Here is a 13,862-nt window from a genome sequence, read left to right as displayed (position 1 = left end):
CAACCAGCCTCATTTTGAGCTAATGCTTCTGTGCCGCGTCTCACTGCTTCCTCCAAGCACAGGCATTTGCAGCTACTTTGGGCAAAATTACCTTGCAATGCCTTGAAGCCCTGCAGAGGCACTCTGGATGAGCCAGTCACAAACTGGAGAAGTCGTGCTCTCCTCTCTTCATCAAAAAACTCCACAGCTTTCCAGAACCATTTCACAATGTTGCTGTCTGGTGTACAGTGTTTTAACCTAGTATTTGCCTTCCAGTCATTAACATCAATTTTTCCAAGTCCACAAATGATGAGCTGTAAATTTAAAATACGGTTAATGATGAATTGTTAATTTAAAAAATCGTTTTGGAACTACCCAAATAATGAATAATTGATTCTGAAAAATTGTTACTCCAAACTTCCACAGTTGCTACGAAATGCTGCGTTGAGAATCACTCTCCTGGTTCTCTTGAAGATGCCTGCCATCCATGTCAGAGACTGCATGACCTGGTCACCTCTTACACTAACTGTATTTTTGTAACAGTGCACCTGCAAGACCCCTGGAGCACTGGGGATGCAACCTCACATGTTCCTTAGTCTCAGAAGACCGCCTGAGGCTTTTATTATCACACTTGACAACGTAACATAACATTAGTGTACTGACCTCTAACTCTTTCTCATCAAATGTCTTCAGCAGATGTTGTGGGATTACTTCATTAAATCCCTTCTGTAGAGCCAGAAACTGAGCTTCAATTCCTCGTAAAAATCGCCAGTTTACATAAAGCCTGCAAGCACGTTCAAATTGGATTTATGAAAGGTGTATTCAAACACAATAAACCTGCAATTTATCCAGCCCCCCAGAAATGGTCTTAGTGACAGGAAAACATAACAGAGCTATTGCATTACCACCTAGAAAGACGAAAAAAAGCCACAAAACCCACAACACTTAATTGCTTAATGTGCATAAAAGTTCCTCCCATGGGAAATACTAGAAACACTGAAAAATATATTGCTGTACCTGACATATTCCTTTTTGTTTTCTTCTGTCACTGGGATGCTTTTGCCATTGGGTTTTAGCTCATGTTGAATAATTTCCCCGTATGCGTTGTGTTCTACACAAAATGTGTGGTCTAAGACTCCTGTAATGTCATTCTCACTGGTGGAAAGAAATAAGCAAGTGACTCAATGAAACATTCTGCAAACACATCACATCCGTAATTCTTTGGACAGACGTCAGAATTTAGTTTCTGAATACCATTTAGAAGTACTGCTGGAAGCAAGAGGTGAACAGACATTTTTGCTGTATTATATTTTAAGCCATCACAGACCTTTCAATGTTATATTTTAATAAAATGATAACTGTCATTAACAAGCAAAAATCAGTAAACAAAGTTATGAATAACTGAGCACTTTACAGCTCAGTAATCTCTTGCTCCCCCCCTCCTCCCAGATTTGAAATCCTTGAGCACGTTAAGCCTTTAAAGAAGCTGAATTGTGCACATAAGATGTTTCTTAAATCTGCCTGAGCGGGAGATCAAAACAAGCTTCAGCTCTTGTCAACAAGCATTAGGAACATGTATCACATCAACTGAGACACAGTTCTAACACTAAGACATAATGCACAGTACATACAGTATCCAAACCAAGCTGTTATGAAGATCAGGGTCAACCAATTCCATATCATCCAACGTAATTGGCTTCCCTAGCAACTGCTTATAGAAAGGCAATGTGAAGCCACCATCAATATAGTGTCCATGAAACACAGCCATCCCCATTATCCGTCCAACAAAATGGAAATATGATAAGTGTTCCTGGAATTGAAAGAAAAGACTCAGTGATCCACCTAAATACAACTCCTGGATTGTATTTGCTGAGCATTTAATTAAATTTCAATACGACTTAAAAACAGCAGCAACAACAAAACCGCCACCACCCAACAAACAGCCAGAGCTGTTTGATTTCTTTTTTTAGTTTGTTTTTATAGACAGCACATCGAGTATGTTGCTTCAAGTCCAGAAGTCTTACTGTTAAGAATTAAACTCCATTTCTCCCAAAGGAAACACAAACTAACATTTTTAATAGTATTAAGAACATTTGAGATGTTTCTTTGATCCACACTGAAAAGAAATGATGTCATTTCATAAATTCAGTCTCTAGCAATACTAATGTGAGAAGTAGATTATTGAATCTAGAGCATTATTCTCCACGTGTCCCTAATTTGTGGGTCACAAAAGCATCATTTTACTGAACTCATAGTATCAGTCATACCGGGTTAACTGCAGAATCTGGGTTGATTTGCAGTGTGTAGATATCATCTCGGGAATATTGGAAGAGACCATAATAAGGATTCAACATTTCATGTGACAACAGGTAGAGCCACTCCCTGAAGAACAAAAAAAAAAGAATTTACTGCATAACCCTAGATTAATTAATTAATTAAAAAGTATTCATTAACTAATTAATTAATACTTTTCAGTCTTTTCAAAGGACAGTTAGCTATGCACATGCAGAAATCAGAATTATTTTAACTGGTTCAGTAACTGCACAGCATCTCTCGGCTTGCCATACTTCCCAGCATGCCAAGACTTTCCTTCAAGTTACCACTTTCTAAGGGTTACTGATTATGATTCTGGCACCAAGTTGAGTGTTTGGTGGTGTACATACATTCCCAAATACCCAACTTTACCAATCAACACCAAAGGTGTCTTTGATGCAATCTGTAATGCGCATTTTGATTTATTTACAAGAAATTCTCTTTTCTTTGAAAAGACTATCTGAAAAATATACACTCTTCTGACATATAACAACACTGCAATGCACAGAAATAAGAATAATTTTAAAAGAAAAAGAGCTGCTGTCAGTCTGGTGTAGGAATCAAAGCAGTGCAGCTGGTGGGGCTGGGGAAAGGGATGGAGGATGCACTGCTTACCTGGCAACACCTCCATAATCAAGGCCTTCCTCCCCACGGAACTTTATCATTAATCGTTTCCACAGATCTTTTGGCCTCATCTTCATGACTTGCCTGTAGGATTCCTGTAAATACACAACAGGTTCTTTCATTAACTGCTGTTTACAGACAAGCAGCTACCACTCTTATTAGAAATGGAGTCTCAGAATCCAAAGGGGATATTATTCTTCTACACACTAACTGCTGTCTCTCCAATCACAAGCTATTGCAGAGTTTTCTATAAATGCAATAATGCTTGTCAAGTAGAAGATAAGCAAGAACAATTGCCTCTACGCTTCAGGGGTGCAGAGTGATCATAATATTTCTTTTTCTTATTTTCACATAACTCACCTCACACACAAAAACATCCCTATGTCAGTAAACTTTTGTTTTTGCTCTCATTTTTGCAGTGTGGAAAGCCAGCGGAGGAACTTCTACTGACTAGAAGATGTGCAAACCTCCATGAAGCATCTTAAGACGCTTAAGCAACTTAAGCACCAATGCCACCCCAGTATATCTATGGAATTATTCCTCTATCAGTAAGACTTCACCAAGACAACATGAAAAGAATGCTAAAGCGAGACAAACCAAATACTGGTTTTAAAAAAGAATTAAATCAAAGGTTTTATTTATGTCCAGTAATGATGCCCCCAGTCTTTGGCTTTGGGGAAGAGAAGAGGTAGGCATGCCTGGGACACTTCAGAAGAAGAACATAATAATTTCCACTGCTTTACAGCAGCCTTCCTCCCCCTTCTTTTTCAGTCTATTATGAAGTGATTTGACTGTCTCCAAAGGGAATACCAACACAAATATTTCTTGGCTGAATAAACAGTGACAACACAGTGGGGCTATCATGTTTGCGGGTGGAGCAAAAACACAACAGGGATGGGTGGGATGGGTGATAAAGTTCTTGAGACAAAATGTTCTCTAGAAAAGCCAATGAATTATAACTGCATTTCATCAATTCATCAGAATTATTCTGCTGAACAATCTCAAAGATATCCCAACAAGGGCACTTTTGGTCACTTAGATGCCTACAGAATTCATATAACAGATCTGGTTTGGAAAAACACTGCACCTCTCTTGGTTCTGGCTGATAAGTAATCCTGACCCAGAGATGAATGCTATTCAATAGCAGTCTCTTTACTGAAGTTACAAATACATCAAGGGTCATTTTCTGATCGTTTGGTTTTCAATGTGCACCATTCTCTCTGTTAGGAGAGGCTTTCCCACATTTTGGGAAGAAGTGAAACAGCATCTTCAAATAGATGAAGTGCTTGGATGCTTTCCTCAGTCCCTGAGACAGTCTGCACATCTCTAACCACAGGAAAACTTTTCTCCTTGTTCTTCTTTCCCATGTGGTAAACACATCTATTTCACATGCACGATTGTTCTGAATATCCCCCTAAAATGCTTCCTCTCCCCATTCACCACCGGCAAAATCTCAGCTTTAACTCCAGACTTCAACATTTTGTCTAACTGAACGAATTCTTCAGACCGTTACGGACAACCCTCCTCCCCTTCCCTCAATATTAACAAATGGGTCAAGTTCTCAAGTTACCTCAAAAATCTCTTCCCTGGAGACCTCAATACGACAATGGCCAGCTTGAGGTTGCTGCTGTGACAGCTCTTGCCTCAGGATCTTGAGTTTCTGCACCAGGTCTCGTTTGTACCTTGGCACAGTCAGACACTCTGCCTCATCTGGCAGCTGACACAGGGACACTACCTGCTGCTGCTGCTGGTGCTGCTGATCTTTAAGTTGATTCTGGCGGCTAGAAACAAACACAGCTGTTTGCAGACATTCCATTCACACGTCTCCTGTTTTCTTTATGCGTTTCTTAAAGGCTCAGTCTTAGTAACTAACACACTTTCGATTTACTATGATTACTGTGATTACGCTAACAACATTCAGGCCTAGAAAAAAGTAAATTCAGAGAGCTTTTGCCCTGACTAAAGATACATGCTTCTGTCTTTCTTGGCAACTATCAGTTGTTTTTAGAGTTTGTTATTTCTATTAGTGCTACTCTACAAAGTATGTAAAAGGTTACAGCACGATATAATAAGGTATTAACCATGCAGTTTTACTACTAAGCTGCTGACACTGAATTTCTCAGGTACCGTTTCCATATTTCCTTTGCGTGTTTTGCCTTCCTTCGATTTAGAATTCAGGGATCAGCCAAACACTCTGCCTCTAATCTACACTCAATACCATAGTCTGTTTTAAATGGCTTGTATGAAAAAGAGTAAGCTTACAAAAAGATGTTTGTACTGGCAGCTTGGCAAGGACCTTGTCCCTTGTACCTGGCCTAGTCTGGACCACAGGAATGTGGGGAGCTCACATGTAACCAACTGGCACAGATAAGTAAGTATTTTCACTAGCAATTCTAAGGGATTTTGTAAATCCAACTTCTTACTGGATAAAGTCAATTTGAGCAGAGATGTCCTTCCTCGTGTCACTTCTCAAGTAGGTGTTTTTGTATGACCAAGCTTTTTAGTATGGCATTTCCAAACAAGAGGACAAAAGCTGTATTTTCCCTAAAACTTGAAAAGCCTCTGTGCAGGACATGTGGTAACACCCCAAATTTATTGGATAAATAGGAAAGGTCACAATTCAAATTTATTATTTTTTTCCAATGGAATGTTAATAATTTTTTTTCAACATCAAGGACCAAACATATGAGATAGAACCACACACAACTTCAATATATTTTAAAATTTGAGCCTATTGCCTGTTTTGAAACAAAGTCTACTGAGAAAGCTCCCTTGACCGACAAAATTTCATTTCCAGCAGGCTTTCACCACCACAGCGTTCATTTTTGGCAATTAAAAAAAAGAAGTGGGAGTGTTCCCAGTTTGCCCCGTGGTTCTGACTGCTATTCTCTTATTTTCAAACCTTCCATTTAAAGTTAATTTGCATGAACCATGTTCAAGGGAAATTTACACCAGTTTACTGGGATCATCACTATCAGTAGTCTTACAAACCTGCCATTTAGAAGCCCCTGCAATGACACACATTTGGATCAGCTCAGCAATAGCTGAAAGCTATTTTATTATTAATAATATTATCTTTTTACATCTGGGCTTTAAGAAGAGAATAATGCACAGCAATCCAATTCTGTCGCAATGCCCTAAGATGCAATACTTTGGAAATAAGCTTAAATGATTTGGGGATATTCAGTGTTCTCTTGACTGTTCTTAAATTAAGGCAACCTTAACTTTATTCCTAAGCTGATCACATTATTACAATAAACATCAGTTATTTTAAAAGTCAATCCCAAGAAATCAATTCATTACAACAGCTTACAAAGATACTTGTTGTGGCTCCAGAATACAGTTCTATGTCATTTGGGCTACATGCATGATATTTTTGTATCACTATTATTTCTAAATACGAATCTCAAACTGTATTTAATTGATAAACAAATTAAAGCAAAATTATTCTGTCTTATGCTTTCTCAAATTCTGGAAGAACAATCTTATGGAAATATTCCTTGTATATACCTACCAGAAAGGGTAACAATAAACACTAAAGTGAGGCTACAGTCGTACCACATTTCATAGTGTAAAAGCACAGCAGCCTAGACATGGAACTAGTCAATCTTAAAGAAAATGCAATCTCTGAAATAAGCATGAGTTCAAGATGTATGCATGAAATTAAACCAATCTAAAATAAAGCAGAACTTGAAGAAAAAATAAAGTGCCATTCTCTGTGTAAGGCTAAAAATAATCAGTGTAGCATTAGCTAAATAATCCGCAGTGCTTGAAGTAATTAAATGTAATTTCTTCGTTTGTTTTCACAGCTGAATGAGTCTGCTTGATTGTGTGCTGTACTTTGAGGATAGAGCTAAGTACTTTTCAGGTACCATAACTATCAAAACCTATCGTGAACTCTTGGCTAACATTTTAAAAGCAGAACTGGATAACAAATTTGCTTATTTTCATAACTTGTAATGCCATCACTGGAAGAATAAACTCCTTTACTTAGCCTGACAGAAAAGTCAGTATTACTAAAAGCACATTTTTTATTACAGCTTTGAACATAAAACTATCCCACCCATCCCACCCAAATACTAAACTTATTTCTCAGATAATTAAAAATGTCAGGCCAAAGATATATTGCTTTTTTTTTTTTTTCCTTTTCTTTTTTTTTAATAACAAATGAGGTGGCTTAACAATTAAATAAAACAAGTTTAAAAGCTTTCACATATCCTGTTTGGTGCAATAAAAGAATAAACACTCGAAAAGATTTATCAGGCATCAGGCTTTGCTGATGACACTGCTGGCTGGATTTCTGAAATCCTTTCCTAATGAAAGACAGATGTACAAATGAGAAAGAACTACTAGAGTGTACTTAAGATTAAATAAATGTAATGTGCTTTTTGAACTTAAAAGACAAAGGGGATTTTCTAGATGAAAAGCTATACACTGTCCTTCGCAACACATGAACCCAGCCATGTGTCCCTGCTACCACTGGAAATAAACCTACCTGTGAAGGACCCTGTTTTACATCAAGTCCAGTTAACTAACTTTCTGTGCTTTAGGAATTACATTGTTATAGTCGAGAGGGTCTGAAGTTATCTTTGGGTAAAATAGCTACGTCTGAATTCAATGTCTGGATGATGGGAACTTCACTTAAGCTCTGTAATATGCAGATGTATACCAATGACTTTTTACACAAAGAAATGCTTAATAGCCCAAAAGGGAGAGGTGTCTAAATATTAAATTCAAATGGATATTGGGCAGACAAAGCCTGTCCAATTTTTGTGTATTACACACAAGATAGGTGCGCTTCATAGACATTACTTTTCTTGCCTCCATTATCTTTGCTTGCTCCCATTATTGTTTCCTTCAACTTCTCTTCCTAAGGATTCTCTTCCTTAAAAGACTATTCCCCACACGACTTTCTATCTAACTCTTTATTATCCCCTCCACTCAACAGCTACCTAATATTTTACAGGTGTTTCCCCAAAAAGGTGTTGATAAGAGTCAAATTCCTGCAGAGCTTGGACAAACTGATAGCCATGCAGAGGCAAAAGAGCAATGTTTGTTTGCTTTATCGTTTCCATTTTCAGTAGAGCTCCCCAGTGTCAAACACGTGGTTGGGAATAAGAAAAAATATCCAGAATCTCATTCAGTTTCCTCCTCTTTCTAAAGCTGTGATATGAATACGTAATGTCTGCACTAAGGCAGAAAAAATATTTTTGTTTTCGTGTTTTTTCTTTTTGTGGTAAAAAATCCAATTTAAATTATTTGGGTCTTTTACTTTGAGAACACCTGAACTAACCTTACCTTAAAACAGGAGCTGAATTATTTCTCTTTTTCTTTGAGTAGTTGGGCACTTCTATCCCCTTGCTTACCTGAATTGGGTATTGAATGCAATCTGATATTCTAAAAAACAAGTACTCCATCACTGAAAGTAGTACTAAGCAAAAAGAAAAGAAAAGAGTCTCTCACCATTGGAAAAAAATTCCACAGGCCAGCCTATGCATGGGAAGGCACTTGCTTCTGCCCTCCATCCTGGCCCCCACTCCTGGCACCATGATAGCCACATTCCTGTCTATATGTGCCAGAGGGATGTTTGTTTTGCTTTTTGGTTTGTTCTGCAGTGTTGTTTGTTTCTTTTCCTTCTTTGCAGTTTTCAATACAAGAACAATCAAACCCTCTTTGCTACGTAACAGAGTAGGCTGGCAGTGTGTTACAGAATGTCACTATTACACCTCCAGTTCTACTTAACGGCAGAATACGTCTCAATACAAAATCCAGCACACCTCAAGAGTCACTTTCTTTCCTCTATTATATTCAACACATGCTGGAGACTTTAGACTTACTTTAAGACTAAATGCAAGTTAGCAGATAGCCGCGGGTCTGTAAACTGCGTTGTCCTGTTGTTATGGTCAACAAAATAAACTCTGCCTGTTGCCGTATTTCGGATCTCCCATCCAGGAGGCAGTGGACCAAGCTCTTCACAATTGATGTTGCTAAGATCCCTGTGAAAACAAATATAAAATGAAAAATACCTCAGCATTTGGCCTCTGAGCCAAACAAGCGTAAATGTAACAGAACAATTCCATGAAGTCTGAGAAAATGTATTGTTTCAGAAACCTGATCTGTTCAGCTGGAATCTCTACTCCCAAGGTGCAGCCCACCAAAGAAAAAACACACACCCCAGAACACTTGCTGTAAGGAAAAAAAATCTTATCAAATAGCCTTCTTTCGTACAGACCAACTTCAGACATTAAATTCATAAAGGCTTAAAACAAAAATACAGGCCACTGCCACATTTGCTAAAATGGAATAGCAATTCTACACCAATTCTGACAGAATCACATAAGGAGCTCTGAATCACACATGAAAAGCTCCTACAAAACAGAACTGTATTTGGGAAGAGCTACACATTCCATGAGGAATTACACATGGGATACATGTATGCCACAGGTGATTTTTGCCCCCAGGCCCTCAAAGCTAGTGGGAAGAAAACGGTTTTCTAACAAAATCTTTCGAACATCTTAAAAAAATGTAAGCACAATGAGCAACACAGAGAAACCCACACTGGGCTTAAGGAAATTCTGCTGAAAACAGCATGACTACAGTGGTTTCAGAGGTTCACTGAAGACAAACTATTAGCTTTTTAAAAAATCAACAACGCACACTTTTATGCACATAATTCACACTTCAGCTACCACCTACTGCCAACAACTTTTTTGAAGGCACAAGTCCTCAGATCCCCCAGTATCCTACAGGCTGATAGGAGGGAAAAGCTCAGGGGCAGAAGGGCTGAAAAGATGCAGACTGTAGGGATTCAGTGAGCTGAGAAGCTACAAAAGGAAACAGGAGGCCCTGGGCCTGAGCTTCTGCTGATACTGCTCATACACACTGCACTGAACACAGCCCTGGGAACCACAAGGCTTTTTTTTTTTTTTTTTAGCAACCATGCTACATTAACATAAAAATACAGTATTTCTTAGAAATGACATCAGCTGTATCCCTTGTCCCTGTGGTTGGTGCATGCAAACAGCCAAATTTTGTTCTCAGAGATGCACAGTTTCTGTTGCCACACCTAAGAGCAGCATTTTGGATTTTGTACGTAATCATTACACCACAAAATTTAGGAAACTTAACTTTCTTCATCTCTTAATTTACCTTTTAGAGAAAGGAAAATCTAGTTTCTAGTTTTATATACTACGCAAATAACGTGAGCAAAACCTTCCTAATACACAACTGTCAACTCTGCTGCACTCTCAAGTCTGAAGATAATGCATCATAGTGAAGAATAATTCTGTAACACAAAAGTAGTACTAAAAACAATTGGAAGAATCATCTGAAAACGCAACAAAGTTATAGCTATGAGGCACTTTAATCCTTCCCAGGAAATCCAAAATCCATTTCCACGAGAACGAGCACCAGCAGCAACTGACAGAGCTGCTACAATTTTCATCAAGGCCAACAGTGGCTGCCAACTTCAAACAGCACATATTTAAAAAAAAAAAAAAAGAAAGCCACTGAAAATTATTGCCTCTTAAAATGTATGGCTGGTATTTGTAAAGAACAATCAGAAACTAACAGTATTTTCTCTGTTATCCTTCCTTCCCCTCAAACACATCAGAAATAACCATGGGTACAATCACATACAATGTCGGTGTGTATGTGCACACATAAATAAAGATACTGAAGTAAAAGAACTCTTTAGATTTATTTTCTATCAAGTGTAATATATCTGCATGAGGAACAGCACTTTGAATATTTAATCACAGGTTAGACTTTTTTAGACTCTGCTTCTTTTCTTCTCTCCTCAAAATTCCCGATTTGCAAGTTTCTCATTATCAGTGTGAAAGAATACACAAATACAGGCCTTGTTCACTTCAAACATGGAATTCAAATACAAAACAGCCTAGTTATAACTAAAGGACCTAGATAAACCTACATTTTTGGAAGCGCTCAGATTCTACTTTTTGTTTAATTACTTTGCATAATACTAAAATCTGGACTCGGCTGAAATTCATACAATTAACTGATTCCGGGTGTTTCATATTGTTTTAAAACACCACTATTTAAATAATTTCTTTTAGGGGCCAACAGGCAAAAAAAAATTACTGCACAGAGGGCTCCAAGGACAGATTGGGAACTGTTCTGATTTGACAACCTAAGGATACTTTCAGCATTTTCTTACCTGGGTACTCTTGGATCATGCCACGTACTAACACCAGTTTGTGTATGCAGAAAATAGACCTGACCTTGCTGAGTCGTCCTTTGCTCTGCGAAATCAAGACAAATAATAAATGTGAGAACAAAATACGTAACACAAAAACTCACATAGACTGATTAGCCCAAAGTAAGGAATTGAAGTGATCTAACATACAGAAGACAAAGCCCATTTTCCCAGTTACCTGAAATATCTAAAATTAACTAATTTACATACCATAGCCTTCAGGTAAATCAGGAGGTGTGTGCAAATGTGTCCTGCTCATGTAATTCCTGTGCCTCTGCGACCTGACCCTCCTCTCTGCCAGCCGGGGATCTGATGACTGCCCACACGTGGCACCATTTGTTCCCGTAATTGGAGTGTTCTCATCCACAAAGCAGCTCAGTGGTCTGCCTGGACTGGAGTATTCTGATGCTGGCCTGTTGAGAAATACATGAAAATTACCTGCTTTCCGTACCAGAATTAATCAACATTTTTGTCCCCATTACTTCAGGTAATATGAATTAAAAGCTGGTGTAGAGACATTTATGCATGGCAAGCAACTAGAATGCTTGCAGAAATCTGAGAGGAGTCATGGCACCTCCAGGCAAGATGGCCTCCCCACTGTCCTTTATATGCTTTTATCTGTCAGTGTTACTAAAAGCTTCATCTGAAGGCTCTTAGAAAACTTTGTGGGCTGCAGAACAGAGCAGTCGAGCCCTGGACCAGGGCGCCTTGATGATGGGCAGACAGCTGTCCTGTGCTTGCTGAGTTCATCCCAGAGTAATTAGTAAACCTCTTCACCTACCCCACGGTCTGACCTAACACTTCAGTTTATGACATTACAGGATCAAGGTCACATCAAACGCTCACAACAAGCAGTTCCCATCCTAAAAAAAGAGAGTGCTGAGAGTAAAATTATTATTCTTTTATGAGCAGCACATAGCCCAAGCTTTCTCACCTTCCCTTGATAAGCCTCAGAAAGCTATAATGCCTCATCCCTTTCAAGAAAGTGATTAGACAAGGATGGTGGAAATGGGCTACGTGTTTGCAAAGGGAGACTGGAATGCAGAATACCTCCTGGTAGACAGACTTCCTTGTGGTCAGTGTTCCAGGTCAGACAAACATCACCATATGCACGGTCTCCTAAACAATTTCTTACCGTGTTGGTCGTTCCCACTGAGTTGTTCTTGTAATATGATTCAAATACTGGATCCTTCCAGAAGCAGTTCTCCTTTCCTCCCACCTACCATTCAGACATGAAGAGATAAGGCAATGAGTGGTATTTAACCAGGAAACCAGGGCACAAAACGTTTCCATCATAAATGCCAACTCAGGAAGACTTACTATAATGAATCGTGTTAGCTGAACAAGGTAACAGGAAACAAAGGAAAGTTCAACTCTAATTACTTTTACATGCTTTTCCCTTAGAACCAGGGTATTATTAACAAGATCACACCTTCTTGTTCACTAAATATTTGAATTTTAATTACATTCAAATAGTCACTGAAAAAAACTTATTTACTAAAAAACAGGACCAGTGGTCAATAAAAGTCCTCTCACAGCACCTTCATGCAATGCTTAGTTTCATTTAAAAAGTCACCTTCAATTAACAAGGCTCTTCCATTATTAATATTTTTCAAAAACACTCTCAACTTCCTCAGATTCTAGATTAACAAAGCATTGCTGCTTAGAACCTAGACGACGATTCACATTTTAAGGCTCATCACCTGATGAGTTTGTCCTGTCTTTATCTGCCAAGAATCACACTCAGAGCTTCTGTGCTTGCTCTGAAAAAGTTGATGACAACACCAGACCTAAAACAGAGCATATTTTTGTATTTGCAAAACTGTTTTAGGTGTTAATGATGTCATTAACTCTGCCAGGGAAAATCAAAATCCCAAGCCCAGTGTTTGGGAGGTAAGGACAGCACGAACTCAGGCTCCATTATCTCTTCCAATCATGTTTTCTTCTCCATGATTTACGTGAAAGAAGAAAAAGCACAATTTTCTCCCACAGCATATACAGCTGCACAGCTCTGTAGAAGACAGCCAGGTCTGTGTGCTACTGCATTGCTACAAACTGGATGAAGTCAATTTGTTGACTGTGATTTAACATAATATTAATTTATCAATTCTATAATTTAGAAGGTATATTTTTTAAGCATATTTTAAAAATGCATTTATGCACACATGCCACCTCCTCCTGTTTTCCAAAAAGAAAAAGAGAGGGGTCAAACTATTAACTATTCTGTGTAACCTTGTTGGCTAATTTGCTGCTCCTAAATTTGAACCTGTAGAACTTTTGAGTGTCAGAACAAAAATAAATTAGCCCATTTATACTTTGACTTCCCTTACTGCAGAAGTCCTTTGTGTGAACTGTATTTGTGTTGATAGTAGAGTCAGCTTACCCATCTGGTAAATCATTGTCAAACAAACGACTGCAGTCCACGACTTGTCCTCCCGTGCCTATTCGGTCTCTGGACTGAAGACTTACTATTGAGATAATAAAGGAATCATTAAAGATATGACATCTGCAGGTGAATTACAGGTATGCTTAAAAAGAGAAACAGCACAATTCAGAGGACTAAGCTGAACCACAAATCTGTGTATTTTCTATTTTCCACAGCTTTTCACACATGTTAATACTCTACACATCGTTTAAATAGATACAGTTTAAAGAATATGAATGCAAGTTAAGGCAGGAAAAGAAGTTCATTCTGAAGCTGTCATAAGCTTTCCCCTGTAGGAAGGGGACT

The 13,862-nt window shown here is 38.4% G+C and overlaps 1 protein-coding gene across 3 annotated transcripts in view; it reads right to left on the bottom strand.

Annotated features, from left to right (window-relative positions):
• SMURF2 (SMAD specific E3 ubiquitin protein ligase 2) overlaps nucleotides 1-13,862 on the bottom strand; it is a 56,304-nt gene that overhangs the window by 5,732 nt on the left and 36,710 nt on the right. For all 3 annotated transcript variants that reach the window (XR_006177753.1, XR_006177754.1, XM_042865048.1), the window contains exons 6-17: nucleotides 13,515-13,599; nucleotides 12,267-12,350; nucleotides 11,342-11,544; nucleotides 11,093-11,177; nucleotides 8,754-8,912; nucleotides 4,487-4,697; nucleotides 2,908-3,011; nucleotides 2,247-2,361; nucleotides 1,611-1,789; nucleotides 997-1,134; nucleotides 643-763; nucleotides 92-293 (exon numbers count right to left, since the gene is read on the bottom strand). Coding sequence is in view for 1 of the 3 variants with exons in the window: in XM_042865048.1 (XP_042720982.1) it covers nucleotides 92-293; nucleotides 643-763; nucleotides 997-1,134; nucleotides 1,611-1,789; nucleotides 2,247-2,361; nucleotides 2,908-3,011; nucleotides 4,487-4,697; nucleotides 8,754-8,912; nucleotides 11,093-11,177; nucleotides 11,342-11,544; nucleotides 12,267-12,350; nucleotides 13,515-13,599 (1,686 nt within the window). In the remaining 2 variants the exon portion in view is untranslated. The remainder of the gene's footprint in view (nucleotides 1-91; nucleotides 294-642; nucleotides 764-996; nucleotides 1,135-1,610; nucleotides 1,790-2,246; nucleotides 2,362-2,907; nucleotides 3,012-4,486; nucleotides 4,698-8,753; nucleotides 8,913-11,092; nucleotides 11,178-11,341; nucleotides 11,545-12,266; nucleotides 12,351-13,514; nucleotides 13,600-13,862) is intronic.

The sequence above is a fragment of the Lagopus leucura genome, unplaced genomic scaffold (assembly GCF_019238085.1).
Source record: "Lagopus leucura isolate 7727_CA_CO unplaced genomic scaffold, USGS_WTPT01 Super-Scaffold_797, whole genome shotgun sequence".
In the NCBI taxonomy this organism is placed as follows: domain Eukaryota; kingdom Metazoa; phylum Chordata; class Aves; order Galliformes; family Phasianidae; genus Lagopus; species Lagopus leucura.
Note: the sequence above shows the minus strand (reverse complement) of the source record. Positions and strands in the feature narration are given on the sequence as shown.